At 52.2% G+C, this 15,198-nt stretch overlaps 3 protein-coding genes across 3 annotated transcripts; 2 read left to right on the forward strand and 1 right to left on the reverse strand.

Annotated features, from left to right (window-relative positions):
* Positions 1-503: 503 nt before the first annotated feature.
* K460DRAFT_405953 (uncharacterized protein) lies at positions 504-5,819 on the forward strand (the record flags this gene model as incomplete). Its single annotated transcript, XM_040936906.1, has 2 exons — positions 504-4,460; positions 4,509-5,819. 2 exons carry the CDS (start codon positions 504-506, stop codon positions 5,817-5,819), a joined length of 5,268 nt encoding a protein of 1,755 aa, XP_040788277.1.
* Positions 5,820-6,128: 309 nt separating this feature from the next.
* On the reverse strand, positions 6,129-9,661 carry K460DRAFT_113616 (zinc metalloprotease-like protein). The gene is made up of 4 exons (XM_040926570.1): positions 9,361-9,661; positions 9,049-9,313; positions 6,485-9,002; positions 6,129-6,420 (listed from the first exon to the last, which is right to left on the reverse strand). The coding sequence occupies exons 1-4, from the start codon at positions 9,548-9,550 to the stop codon at positions 6,253-6,255; spliced, it is 3,141 nt and encodes a 1,046-aa protein (XP_040788278.1). The 5' UTR covers positions 9,551-9,661; the 3' UTR covers positions 6,129-6,252.
* A 594-nt stretch (positions 9,662-10,255) lies between these two features.
* Positions 10,256-15,140, forward strand: K460DRAFT_338196 (uncharacterized protein). The gene is made up of 4 exons (XM_040931038.1): positions 10,256-10,483; positions 10,533-12,942; positions 13,194-13,391; positions 13,562-15,140. Exons 1-4 carry the CDS (start codon positions 10,322-10,324, stop codon positions 14,872-14,874), a joined length of 4,083 nt encoding a protein of 1,360 aa, XP_040788279.1. The 5' UTR covers positions 10,256-10,321; the 3' UTR covers positions 14,875-15,140.
* Positions 15,141-15,198: the final 58 nt, after the last annotated feature.

Here is a 15,198-nt window from a genome sequence, read left to right on the forward strand (position 1 = left end):
TCCCGCACCGTTATCCCGTTCCTAGCTCATTTCGATCCGCCGCGTGGGTGGGTGGGTGGATGAGTGAGTGGTGGTGGTGGTGATCTGCCGCAACGCAAGCAGGACGTGTGAAGGTCCCCATACACCCAAACTCGCTCTCCACCGCCGTGGCGCCCTCACACGTCAGTCCACCCTCTCTCGCTCCTCTGCTGCCCTCTCCCACCCTCGTCGTCGTCGTCGTCGTCGCGCCTCTTGCTCGCCTGCATCGTCCACAAGCGCGCCATAGCTCGCCCTCCATCGGCCGCCCCCCCGGCTGTGCCATCTTCTCCACTCGCCCACGCTCTGCATCCTGTCCGGCCTTCTGGCTGAAACAGCTCGCGAGCCGAGTGTGAGTTGTTCTGCCACCCTGGTCGCTCGACGACAGTGCACTTGAACTGCTTCATACACGGCCGCAGACTGATTGGCCCACCTTTCCTGCGACGCCTGCCTGCCTGCCTTGATTTGGCGCCAAATTATGGGACAACATGGCCTATCACCCCAACATCGCCAGCTGGATAGCCCAACTCGACAGTGAGCAAAAGCATGTCGACGACACTCTGGAGCACTCGCCCGAGAACTATTACACGTCCGCCTATACCACGACCGAGCACGAAGCCCCTCCACCCCTAGAAATGGCCGCAACCCGCCAGCGCCAGTCCACCACCAACGGAGTCGTTCGATCACCGCCCAAGTCTACACCTCGATCGGCTTCAGGGCCCGCCTCCTCGCCCGCAGCGACTCGCTCTTCCCCGCAAGTGTCCAACAAAGTAAAGGTTCTGGCAGAGAGGTTTGAGCGCTCGCCTGGTGGCGGCTCTGCAGCGACGTCCCCAGCCGTCCGCTCGAGATCTCGCGAACCAACGCGAACCAGACCTCACGACCCGGCCAGACGTGCGAATACCTCACAATCTTCCACAGCGTCTGCTGCACGCTCGAGCAAGGAGGCGTCGTATGGGGCCTACAAGTTCAACAATCTGAAGCCGCGAGAAAGACCACAACCCGCTCCAGCAGTGCCTCGAACTGCGCGCCGGACAAATGGCAGCAGAAGCAGCATAGACCAGCAGATTTCCCCGACGCGGAAGGACGTCTCTTCGCCAAATCGAAGGCCAGCCTCGAGTGGACGTCAGCCGTTCTTTGGGGAGGTAGTCAGCGGGCAACATATCACCTCGCCAGGATTTGGCATACCAACTTTCGAAAACACGCTCGGCGATGAAGCAACACCAGGCCCCGCACACGGCACAGAGATCATAATGGACTCTTCGGCCGAGGGTGCGCGTTTGCCTGCCACATCATTCAGCTCGTCCCATCATGTACGGTCGGCTAGCGGTGCGACGTCTGTATTTGCAGAAGACGGACAACAAAAGCAGCCTTCAGAACATGGCACACTACAGTCCCCTCACTGGAAGTCTCCTCCCCCATCCAGGATACCAATAGCCTCACGACGTTTGAGTGCAGCTTCAGATTCTAGCTCGTCAACCCGCTCAGTACGATATACTCCTACGCGCGCAAACAATTATAGTAACAGAGCATCACCAACCCGACTGCACAAGAAGCTGGTAGGTGCGAGTGGTGCTACAAAGCCGAATGGCGCGGACCTATCAACATTACCCGCATCAGCTTACCGCGGATATCGAGAGCGAGGAAAATCACCTCTGGGGTCACGAAGTGGACCAAGCGTACCAGCTGTTGTGACTGCCCCGCCTACACCAACGTCGCCTCGGTTACGGAATTCGAGGGAGAGGCAACCGTTACAGCCACCTCCAAACTCTCGCTCAAGAAGTACTGACCCTCATGGTGAGCAAGGTTACTTCCCAATGGGTGACACTTCCGACGCGCACCAAGACTCCTTGCGCGACAAAGTACCTATAGCGGCTGGCGACCTTCCTACACTCGAATCTTTCACTGAACCCCACGAGCCACGCCAACACCCAGAACACCTGCCACAGGAGGAGAATTACTATCCGACACCATTTGAACATCAACGTCTAAGCATCCAGACCTCTAGTCTGTCACTACCTCCAGTCCTTCAGCCCATGTCCGCCACTACCGACTTTGAAGAGTCTCCCGTCTTGGGTATACCTGGGAGTTTCGTGTTGACACCCCCAACAGCGCACGAGGAGCCCGAGCAACACCTCCTTCAGCCTGCTGTATTTCATTCGTCTGGAAGAGATCATGCTCTCGGATCACCGGATATTGAACAATCAGAGCTGGGGGTTAGGGAGTCGATACCGATCATGCTGGGCGAAGACCAGTCAACCAATACGTGGGAGCCCGCCTTTGATGAGCTTAGTGAAGGCCTACAAGCGCTGTCACTCGGTCACCAGTCAAATCTCTACGATGTTAGGAACCCTCAGCCCGCGTCTCGCTACGAATTTGAAGATTCACCCATAGACACATTCCCTAACCGGGAAACACTGCGCCCCGACGACTCCGCTAGCATCGCCCCATACCGAACACAAGGGTCTTTAGCGTCTAGAAGCGAAACTTATAGTGTTGTAAACTCTGTGCTCAACATGTATCATCAGTCACAGGTCATCTCACCAGAACTAGCATCCATTTCAAGAGAAAGAGTACAGCAAGTGTCGCCAGTAATTGCACAGCACAGGGATTGGGCGTCGAAGGAAGCTACGGAGACTTACCTTGCTCGGTTATTGAGTGATGCCAATGGGTCGGAGAACGATGTAGCGCGAGAACAACCTAGCCAAACGACGTCTTTGTCACGGTCGGGTTTGCATGGCCCTCAAATGAGCCATGAGCCGTCGGATACCGAAGTTGGAGGTACAGCGATCATTTTCCCATCAGAATCACGACGCTACTCGCGTGGCTCGGGTGGTTCTACTACCACAACTATCCAAGACGACGCCTCACGCTCTGGGAGCTCATTTGGCAACCCATCGCACGATTCACTATTGCAGAACTCAACGATTGACCCCACGCCGGCTTCGGCGCCAAATGGCCTTGAACTGCCACAGCTGGCATGGACCAATGGTGGCCTTGGCCTTTCAATACAGAACGTGTTGCCTCATTCACCTCCGTCGCAACACGCTCCTCCCCGCCCCGCTTATTCCCCCCCGCCTCCCCCCGCCAAATCACCCATCGACCAACAAATAGCTTCGCTAAACAAATCGTTTATCTCCGCTCCGCATAATCAATTAGGGAGACCTTCGCTCAGTGACGAGCAATTCGCGATGCATCCTGCTCGCTCGCGCACTCCAGTCATTCAAACTCACGAACAGAGTCTTGAAGATCGCTACGGCACTCCGCAACCGGTGGAAAGTGTCAGCAAAGTGTCAGCAAAGGGCGACAAAAGTGATAGCGATCAACCTGATCCTGCAAAACAGGCCCTGATAAAACGGTACAGGATTCTAGAGGAGTTACTTACTACCGAGCATCAGTTCTGCATTGACATGATGATCGCTCACAATATCTTCGAAGCGACGGCCCAGAATCTAATGAGTGAGAAGGAAAAGAAGCTATTATTTAGCAACTGCAAAGAACTCGAGAAGTTTTCGCTCTCCTTGTTTCGGTCATTCAAGAAGTCTGCCAAGCCTGTTGTCAACTACGACATACCACCCCCAACTGGTCCTTGGAACCGTGATCCGTCTGATACCCGGCCTTACAATCCTTCAGATACGTCTCTGCACCTTCGCCGACCGTCTGAAGATGCCGAAAATCAGTTCGAAAACTGCACACTGGAGAATGATCGCCTGACGACTGTCGGCCGGGTCTTCCTCGAAAATAGGGAGAAGATGGAGCGGCTGTACACAACGTATTTCCTTAATCAGGATAATGCGAGCGCCTACATCAAGAAGAACCATGGCAACCCTGAACTTAATACTTGGGTCATTGCATGCTTCGAGCAGGTAGAGAACATGACACAGGCCTGGGATCTGGATTCGCTTCTGCTCAAGCCATGCCAGCGCCTACTCAAATATCCGTTACTCCTCCAAGGACTGGAAGAAGCCAGTGACCCCGAGCATCCCGACTTGCCATACATCAGAGAGGCCCGAAAAGAGCTCCTAGCAATCAACGGGCGTATTAACGAAGCCAAAGCGCGCTCCGATACGTTTCGCGCCGCTGCATCTGAGGGCAAAAAGGAAAAGAAAAAGGGGACAGGCCTGGGTAAAACCTTTGTCAAGGCTTTCATCCCTAAAGTGGACAAGAGCAAGGCGTATGATGAGGCTGATAAGACATTCAAAGACCAAGAGTACAAGTCGAGAGAACAAAAGTTCGGGGGCCACTTCTTTCAGCTCCAAATCGTCATTCGTGATTTCGAGCAGTATCTCGACGCGATTACGGAGCATTATCTGCAGCTCAATATCGTGTTCCTGGGCTTCATCACAGTCTGTGAGGTTGCTCCGTCAGTGTATCCTGAGATCGAAAGCACTTGGCGGAAGTGGGCGATGGCTCATTTCGAGCTCCAGAATAAAGCCCTCGAGGAGCACGTAAGTTCGAACAGTGCCATTAATTGACCTAGGGCTAACCTGTCACAGAAATCTGCTGTTCGTGCTCGTGTGCTAAAGCCAGTCGGAGATCTTTGGGAAATGTGGGTATCATACCAGAAGACAATCGAGCAACGTAAAAAATTCTTGCTATACTATGTCAAGCACAAGCAGGCCGTCGACCGAGGAGAGAAGGTCGATCCTGATCTTGAGGAGTCAGCCAACAAGTTCACTACGATCAACGATACGCTCAAGCATGAGCTGCCGCTACTCTACGAGAGGACGAAGGGTCTCATGCGCACGCTCATGACACTCTTTATGTGCCTTCAGAAGGATTGGTACAAAACTTGCTCGAAAAAGATCCTACCGCTCCTGGAAAGCGAGCCCCAACACACGACCTCACTGCGCTACGACCTGGAATCCTACGTGGAGCGCTTCCACTCAGATTACAAGCCAATGCAAGATCTTGCAAACAGACTGGGCATCGTCAATCGTAATCTGCTGATCGACATCTCGAACATGACTTCGCCTGTGCCGACAATCTCCTCTGACGGTGGCGGCTCTTCTCGCAATTCCTCCTCTCGCCGCACCGAGTCAATGGGCAGCGAAGCTTCGCTTCTCGACTCGCGTAACCGTAACAGCGGGGGTTACGGTCCACGACCACATGTGCGAAACTTCGACAACCCGCCACGCTCGTCTCCAGCTGGCCCCGCATACCCGTCGCTCTTTCAAGGCGGTGCAGCAGGTCGGAATGGGCCTGGGCCGACCTCTCTACGCGAAGCTCGAGCTCTTAGCCCAGTGTCCGACAATAGCGAGGCTACAGTCATCCACAGCGAACGCCGTAACACGGGGCCCTCTCGCAATCACAATTACCTTGGCCTTGACGGCGCTGTCGACTTCGAGGATCGCTCGCCACTCGGAACCAACACATTTGATTTCCCACCTCAGCTGGGCCCTTCCTTCCTCTCGCCCACAGCACAATCCCTCCAGCACTCCAACTCAGCACCTACATCGCATACTACCTCACTAACCGGCTCATCACGCGCATCGGGTGTCTTTAATTCAGCGCTTCCAATGTCCGATTCTCCTATTCGCAGTAGCGTCGAAGAACTTCCTACCACACCCGCTGATACAGAGGAGCCAGAGGTCTTGTTCCTCGCTGCAAGTCTATTCGAATTCAATATCGCACATGATCGCCGCGAAGGCGGTATTCCTTACCTGGTCTACGTACCTGGCGAGATCTTCGATGTCATTGGTATGAAGGGCGAGTTATGGCTTGCGCGAAATCAGGACGATACCACAAAGACGGTGGGATGGATATGGGAAAAGCATTTTGCTCGTATACTGCCCGAGGATGCATAGTCCCGCTTATCACCTATGGCTGCGCAGTCCTTTCCCACGGGGGGGTTTTTTTTTGTTGTTGCGGCGTTCAGGCGAGCGTTCCAACTACGTGGCATACCTTGCTTGTCACCTATCTTTAGCGGCGTTCATACTTATTTTCCTTCTGATTCCCCGTTCCTTCTCTGCCTTTCAGCTTCGAATGTATAGGAAATCTAGGGCTGGCGTATGGGCTATGGTTGCGGCTCATGAGCATTGATGGCGTCCTTCTTGTGTATGAGAAAGGGCTACGATCTGAGATCTGGGTCGGGATATTTTGCATGGATCTGTTGCATAGTGTATGATATGAATCAAAAGATATGATGGCTTCTGGATTACTTCCACTCGAGTCATACTTGTCTTGTCATCATGATCCGCGTGTTTCTTTTCAAAAACTGAGGGCCTTATCCGACCTCACTTACTCTTCCATCTCGGACCCATTCTCGCTTTCATCGTCTGATCCGCTTTCCATCTCCTCGTCATCTTCTTCGTCTTCTTCGCCTTCCAGACCGTATGCGTCTTGGAAATCGGCAAGTTGCTTGACTTGCACCTTGAAGCCCGCCTTCTCAAAGTCCTTCTTCAGTCCCTGTCATAGCGAATTAGCTCGTGTTTCCATGAATTTTGAGTCAAAGGTGAGCAAGCAAACTTACATCCGTCATGATACTGCTGCAGGTAACCACCAGGTCTGCCTTCTCCGGTACAAACACGCCGGACACGACTTCGTTCAATATCTTCTTGACATCATCCACGGTGACCTTGCGCACCTCGCGCAGGGCCCAGTCCTGCCAATCCTTGCCAACACCACGCGTGACCAGGTCGATGAAAGAGCTTCGCGCCGCATCCACAATCGTCGCACGCTCGTCCACAAACTCCCGCACAATCGAGCTTATCGCACCCTCGAGCGCTAGCTTTTCAAACTTCCTCGTGCCATCGCCGTACTCCTTGACCACCGTCTTGGCCTTGCTGTATGCCGAGAACGCATTCGGGCTCTTGTAGATGCGGAACTTGAGCAAGCCAGTCTCTGGGTCGCGGAAGAAATTGGTGCCGTATGCGAGACCGGTGCCGCGGATGGAGGACCACATGGGACCTTCGACGGCATCAAGGTACGCCAGCGCAACCATGAGTGCTGGGAGCTGCGTGTTGGTGTAGCCTTTGGGACCCTTGGAAGTGAGAACTGCAAAAGAGGAATCGATTGGCATTGGGATGAGGTAGTGCGCGCCGCCGGGGTTGCGGCCAATGTCTGAGAGGACAGCGTTGCGATCATCGATGGGGTTCACTGAAGGCTCTGAATCGGGCTTGAAGGCGTCGGTAAGGTGTTTGAAGGTAGAAACGGGGCTTGGTAGGGTCTCGAAATTTGCGGTGACGAGGACGCGCATGTTGGAGAAAGTGAGGAGGTGTTTGCGAAGGGCTTCGAGCTTGTCGATGACCTGCTGAGGCTCGGTCTTGAGGAGCTTGAGGGTGCGCTTGAGATAGACGCCTTTAACCATGGTGTTAGTTGCACGAACAGACGAAGCTGCGTCGTAGTGGATCATGCGATCTACAGCAAAGGCCATGCTATCCCCGTCGCGCTTCTCGTCTGGCACATCTGCTAGCATCTTTTTCACAGCCGATGTGATCCGCTCGGTGTCGAATACGGAGTCGACGAGCATCGTCTTGAGCCATTTTACAACTGTTTCGAATTTGGCTGCTTCAGCAATGAAGGGGATGTAAAGCATCTCAGAGCTTCCAACTTCAGAGCCGCGATCAACCGAAAACTCAATGGTGTCTTGCTCGAGCTTAGTTATGACCTCCTCAAACTCGATACGCTTCCCGTCTATCACAGTGGGTGTAGCGAAGAAGTTGGTAAGGTAAACTCCGATCAGCGGCTTAAGCTCGGTCGGCAGTTTGGCTGTCCCAAGGATCAATCCAAAGTGCACGAAAGATGTCTGAATGTGCTCAAAGTGAATGAAGAGCGGAAGACCATTCTCATCCTTGTCTATGATCTTCTGGATCATATTGTCCGAGGTACCGAGCTTCTTTGCCAGTCCAGAGCGTGCCGTTGTCGTCTCGAAAAAGTGTATAGACTCTGTGCTCGGCACTTTGACACCGGCAATGATCTCTTCTGGTATGGGCTTGTCATTCTCGTCTTGGGCCTCTTTAAGCTGTTGAGCTTTGTTCTTGAGTCCTTCTTCACCAAGTTTCTCTTGCTGCGCCTTGACGCGGGCCAACTCGTCTGCCTTCATCTTCTCAGATAGAGCCTTTGAGGGTTTGCCGAGTATGGACACATGATGGGCATCCGAGATCCATTTCTTCAGATACGATCGCCAGTCCTCTTCGCTCCACTTGTCTAGCTTATCGAACACACTCAATGTGGCCATGGCATCTTCGAAATCGGATCCATTCCGATTACCGAAGAGGTGGTCCTTGATAATCGGGTCCTTGTACTCATCTTGGCCAATTTCGGACGCGTATCGAGTCTGGCGCTGGAAACGGTGGAGGCAGTCCTTCAAGTAACTCATGTCGAGCGGCTTTGAAGCATGTTCCTGGAGAACTTCGAAGAAGCGCTTCTCGACAGCTTCAAGCTTATCAGTTTCTACGGCAGACAAGGTCCACCAAACAATCATGTCGTAGTGACCCTTGACCCAGAAGTACACACTACTAGCCAGGTGCTCTTTCTCAACTAGCGTGTTGACCAAGACGGAAACAGATGAGCCAGCTAGATACATGAGTAGCGTGTTGATGGCTGTTTCGCCCAAGTCATCTGTCGACTTAGGTCCGAGGGAGGCGATTTGAATCTCGCCAGTAGACTCATCCTCCTCAGGAAACTCTACTGTGTCCACCACAGTCTTACTAAGCGGCGGTGTACGCTTTGACTCTACCCATGGGCGCTTGAAGGGCGCATCGTAAGACGGTACACGATCGATGATCTGGTCCTCGAATTTATCTAGGACTTCCAACAAATTTGTGTGATCCACCTCACCAATGAGCACGAGTCGTATGTTCTTTGGTTGGTACATGTCTCGATGGAATTGTCGAATGCGCTCTGCAGGCAGCACTCGCAGGGCTTCCATCATACCCCCAGTCTCATAACGGAACCCGTCACCATCCGGGTAGAGTAGGCGGCGCATCTGGAGATCCATGAGGTCACCTTGCAGGTTCTGTCGCCCTTGCATCTCGGAATAGACAACGCTTCAGCTGTCAGTACATGATATCTAGGAACAGCTATCGAACATACCCCGCATCCTCGCCTTTACCGTCGATGTGGTGTACTTCGGTATAGCATCCAGCATCTGTAAGCGTTGGCACTATGAGATGATCCAAGTATATCGGCAGAAGTTGTGCAAACCCCTCCCAACCTGCGGTGGAGAGGGTATACACCGTCTCAGCTGTGTCTGTCCAAGCATTCGTATCAGAGTACGACCGGGTTGCGATCTTATCAAGGACGCCCTTGAACGGATATTTCCGTGAGCCCATGAAGCAAAGATGCTCAAGAGTGTGCGCTATACACTGTAAGTGGATGCAGATTAACGATTGGATTGAGACTGACGTGATCCCGAATCATCATGGATTTCTGTAGCGACAGCAAAATTTCCGTACACTTTGGGTCCCTTTCGATCGACGACTACCACACGAAGACCTGTCCGTTGAGACTCATACTGCGTGAAGTTGGCGTCCGCATAATCCGCTTTGAAGTTCTGGATCTTCTTGAAGTGTGACTTTTCTTGCATAGAGCCCATACTGGCGTAAGGGAAGGTTTGGGAAATTCGAAGAATTCTCCTGGGTGATTAGATGGGGACGAGTAGAAGACGAAGCTGTTTTGCTTGTCGCCCAGATTGTACCAAGGCGCCCCTTTGTTCGCGGCCGGGTTGGTACTATCATTGTCCTATTAGCTTCCTTGCTTAACCCTCTCCTAGCACCGATTCAACGTTGCGAAAAGCACTCCTAGATCTAATTTGGGGTGCTATGCAAGTTGGAAGAAAGGTATCGTTGTTTTCTTGCGCACGGCGCAGGGGACGCCACCGTTGACCTATCTGGTGGTGCAAGGTGGTGCAAGGTTGGACGGGCTTTGCCTCAATCAATAGGGAACTTGACTTACAAAGGTATAAGAAGGGTTAAGAACAGCACCAAGCCACCTAAACTGAAGAAGCGAAGGATATGGGGAGTGTGTGAAAAGCGAGTCTGGCCCGAATTAGTACCGTTACTTGTAAATGTCGTATAGCTATGCTTGCAATCATCAAACTAACCTAACCCGAGGCCTGCCTTTTATGTGCAGAATACAGTGCACTTTAGGCTGCGCACACTTCAATGAACTAAGTACTTGAATTCCCGGAATGATTGTGGCGGGGTAGTTGTGGCGGGGCAGATTGTGAATGAATTGAAGCTCAAGAAGCACAGACCTCATATTGCGACGTCAGTCGATATTGGTCTCCAGCAACGTTGCACCTGCCAAACGAACAGCTCACGCCTCGCGTCCTTGGCCTCGACATGATACACGATATATAACCACTATGCCATTGCAAGCTTCAGACGAAAAGCTGGCCGATGCGATCCTCCAGTCGGCCGAACATGGAGCCTTCCCGCAAGACGAAGATGTGGCATCCGCAACAGTGTCGTCCACCGCTCTACCAAAGCTGCTAGAGGTTGTTAGCAAGGCTACAGAGGACACCAAGGTATGTACAGACCTATTAACTAGAAATAAAAGCTGAACTCTGCTTTCAGAACCAAGTACGCAACCTCGCTCGCGAAGCTGCACCTGACGTCGACGGCTGGATCAAACAGGCGCGCAAATTGCAGGACGACATCAAACGCTCACAGGCAACGGCCAAAGATATCGTGCAGCAAGCAGAAGGAGGGAAAGAGACCACCCTACGCGTTCAGGACGCGGCGAGCAAAGTCAGCCTTCTGCATTCGGAGATTGCGTATAACGAAAGTCTAGCGCAAGTCGTAGAACAGTTGAGAGACATATCTACCTTGCTGGACTCGGCACAGAATGCTGCTGTACACGGGCATGTCATGCACGCCTTGCAGATACTAGAGGATGCGGACGGAGCGTTCAAGAGACTGGGACCGTTTGAGACAACGCGCGTAGTCGGTGTGCTGAAGAACAAACAAAGCCAGCTGAAGAAGGCCATCACAGAAACCGTCACCGAGTCGTGGGGTGGGCTAGTACTCGTTGACAACCACAACCACAAGATCTCTTTGCGGCAGTCAATCGAACGAGAGGCCACAGTGGACATTGATGGTGTGGTAGAGGCGCTCACGAAGCTGGACCTCCTTGACGGCTTCATTGCTCGGTTGAGTCGTGATCTAGACAAGACGATAATTTCTCCTCGGCTTGTGTTGGGTCTTGACAATACTGTGTCTGGAATCGACATTCACGGGGATGATATACAACGCACAGGTCACGTCAACGACGGTAGTGTGAAGGCCGCGTTGGAAGACATTCATTCAATAGCAGAGTATCTGAGCACCCGGCTACCATATAGTATCGCTGTTCCTTTGTCTTCCAAAGTCGTACCCGTTATCGCGGCTCGCCTGATCTCTAACCTACTTCTACCCGCTGTACCGGTATCTACAGAAGGGGTGCGACAGTTTCAGGATACATTGTCATACATTTTGGGGCTTGTAGAGTATCTCGACGAGCTGGGCTGGGTGGGTCAAAATCGCCTGACCGATTGGGTTGACAAATCTGCTGAGATCTGGCTAGCCAAACAAAAAGAGGTCGCTATCGCCAGGGTGCAAATGCTGTTTCCGAAGCGGGTCAAGGAGAAGAAGTCCGTAGAGAGGGTCGAAACCCAGTTCATCTCCAAGGGCGATGCGCTGCATACTGGTGATGATGATGAACAAGACGATGACTGGGGCGCTGAGTGGGGGGACGAAGACGAGGCAGCGAAACAAAAGGAGCAGCATAACTCTCAACAGATTGAAGAGGAGGACATGAGCGCTTGGGGTGAAGCTGATGATGGCAACACTGAGGAGACGGAAGAAGTGGCTAAAGGAGAAGAGATAAAGTTAGCAGAGGACGACAATGCAGACGACTGGGGTGCCGATTGGGATAATGAGGAGGATACAAGGACAGCCGCGCCACGCGGGCCTACGACCGAATCTTTAGAGCAACCGAAGGTGAACGGAAAGTCCACATCGCAAAAGCCAGCAAAGGAACAGCAAGTAACACTGAGAGAGACGTACACTGTCACGGCTATTCCCGATTCCATCATGGACATCATTCTGCAAGTTGTCGCAGACGTGGATACTCTAAACTCGTCTGATTTAGTCAAAACTGCTATTGCGCCCGCTAGTGGAGGCCTGTTCGCTATTCCAAGCCTACTACTAGCCATGTATCGAGCCACGGCAGCTATTCATTACTTGAAAGAGATTGCGGGTAATATGCTCATATACAATGATTGTCAGCGCCTGTCCGACCGCCTGCGCATATTTTTGCTAGATCGGTTACAGAAAGACGAATCTTCGACACTACCGCAACTCCTGCGAGCTTCAACCCGTCTGAAAGCAACGCTTGAGGCGGACATAAAGACAATCGATGGGTTTGGGAAACGAGCGTATGGACGTGAGATGGAGTCACAAAGACAGATCATCAGAGATCATCTAGAAGATGCACAGGGCTTCCAAGGGTGTACCAACGTGCCCTTTGCGACAGTATGTGACGATGCTATTGCCACGACTATTGACCGGATTGGCGATGTCAAGAGGCAATGGCAGAACATCCTCTCACACTCCGCCTTGCTGCAGTCTCTTGGAAGTCTCTTGTCGACAGCCCTTACCAAGTTTGTCAACGATGTAGAGGACATGTCCGACATCGCTGAAGAGGAATCGAAGAAACTACACTCATACTGCGTCTCTCTCACCACACTATCGCAGCACTTCCAAACTGAGGACGGTAGCGGAGAGATGAGGGAAACTGTCAGCATCTATACTCCCAATTGGTTCAAATTCCAGTACTTGGGTGAGATTTTAGACAGCAGTCTCGCGGATATCAAGTACTTTTGGACAGACGGCGAGTTGAAGTTGGAGATGGAGGCGGAGGAAGTAGTAGGATTGATTGAAGCGCTGTTTGCGCCTAGTGATCATAGAAGGAGAGCTATCGCCGAGATCAGGAGGACAAGCATGCGTTAGACATGCAACATTGTGTCCCAAATGGATAGATTAGGTGCATGCTCCTACAGTCTCTAACCCTCGAGCTATTTCATCCATTCTAATTAATATAACCCACCTAAAAGGGCTTCGAGAACCTTTGAGAATTCCTAAATGAATATCACATAATTACTTATGAAACCATGCAGCCACAATGCGTCGTGTATTTGTAGACGGAGTTTCGCGAACGCCGACTGGCTGCCCAGGTGGGGTCCCTGCGCTAGCCAGATTGGAAAAATGTTCGAGGTTCGTCCAAAATTTTGAGAGCTACAACTTTACAACTTAACGCTTCGTTACCACGCCACATACCTACCGCCAGCGTCATGGATATCGACACGACAGAGACCAAGGTGCAGATCCGCCTCAGCACTCGCGACCCAAATTTGCAGATCGCGGAGGAGCCTACGACGTTACTAGTCCAGACTTGTAAGTACATTTCCTGTGGTTTGCGCAGTGTGTGCCAGAAGGCAGGATAATTCTACCTGGGTCAAGAAATGCAACGAGAAACTCACGGGACCATGGTTGTTGCGCAACGAAGCGTTGTCAGAGTCGCAGAGGTGTCCCCCCGAATCTGCTTTACTAACACAATGCTCTAGCCTTGACCCGCCATAAACTGTCAACACTCGTAAACGATCTGCTGCACCGCGACGAGAGCCGCATACCGTTCGATATCTTAATCAATGGCGAATTTCTCCGGACCTCCGTGGACGAGTTTCTCACCAAGAATGGCATAAACGCTGAAACGACACTGGATGTGGAATACACGAGAGCGTTGGTACCACCGCTAAACGTAACAAGTTTTGAGCATGACGATTGGGTATCGGCAGTGGACGTGTTTTCCCGGTCCTCGGCTGCAGGAAAATGGTCGGGAGCCGGAGCGCAGAGTGGTCAGGAAAGAATTCTGAGCGCGAGTTATGACGGGCTAGTGAGGGTGTGGAACACATCTGGTGACGTTTTGGCGACTTCAGAAGCGCCAAATAACGGCGGACGGATAACGAGCTTGAAGACGGCAAAATGGCTATCAGATAAGAAGTTTGTGGCTGCGGGCATGGACAACACAGTGCGCGTCTTCAAGTACGATGACGATGCGCGAACAATCACAACCAGTCTAGAGCTCTTGAGTCACCGATGGGGTGTAGAAGACATCGCTGTCCACGGCCCTTCGAGCCGGATTCTGTCTGCTTCTTCAGATACCACCATTTCGCTATTTTCGAGCAACGCCAAGGAAAATCCATCTGCACCCTCCAATCTTCTTCCCAATTCAACAGCGGCCTCGAACAAACGCCAGAAACTCTCCAAACCGGACCGTACAGTACCAGCTAGGGGCTCTTTGTCCACGCTTTCCGGTCACAGTTCACCCGTATCTAGCGTTATCTTCAAGCCAGATGACGCTACAGTCGCATATTCTGCGTCACACGATCACACCTTGAAGACGTGGGATTTGCCCACTTCAACATGTGTAGATACACGCACAACAGGCCACGCTCTACTATCTCTCTGCGCAGTACCATCTCGAAACCTCCTCGCGACTGGAACATCAGCCCGCCATATCACTCTCATCGATCCACGAGTGTCAGCCACACAAATCAGCGTAATGACACTACGAGGACATAAGAACGCCGTCGTGTCGCTCGATACGGACCCTTCATCAGAATACAACCTAGCATCAGGCTCCCACGACGGAACCGTCCAGATTTGGGATCTACGTAATGTCAGCGCAGGTGGCCAAATGGGCGAAGGCATGACTGGAGAGAGTGTTTACACAATCAACAGGCAGGGGCAGAGTGGGCCAGCTAAGAGTCATGGAGAAGGCGTAAAGGTCTTCAGTGTGCGGTGGGATAAAGAAGTGGGTATTGTGAGTGCGGGTGAGGATAAGAAGGTGCAGATCAATCGTGCACTTGACTTGTAGAACACGAGATCAGTAGTGCTTTGCGATTCGTACGTGAGGTCCTTGAGCGGAGGAGCAGGCGAGGCGTTCAGGCGTATGGATCGATCAGATACCATCTAGGCTTGGGAAAAGTGTTGCTTGTGCTCATAATAGAGGTTTATTTGATTGATACTGCTCTTGCAACCCTAATCTAGCTCAATGCCAGCAGACCTAGCTGGTCGCTGTATAAGGATTCGAAGGCTTTCAGCCTACGCAAAGCAAATCCCACGCCGTTTATATGCTTAAATAAAAGGGTATCATAACTTTTCAACACGCCTGTTCGGTCTCGATTCTATCCTTGACGTC

The sequence above is a fragment of the Cucurbitaria berberidis genome (assembly GCF_010015615.1).
Source record: "Cucurbitaria berberidis CBS 394.84 unplaced genomic scaffold K460scaffold_3, whole genome shotgun sequence".
Taxonomy (NCBI): Eukaryota; Fungi; Ascomycota; class Dothideomycetes; order Pleosporales; family Cucurbitariaceae; genus Cucurbitaria; species Cucurbitaria berberidis.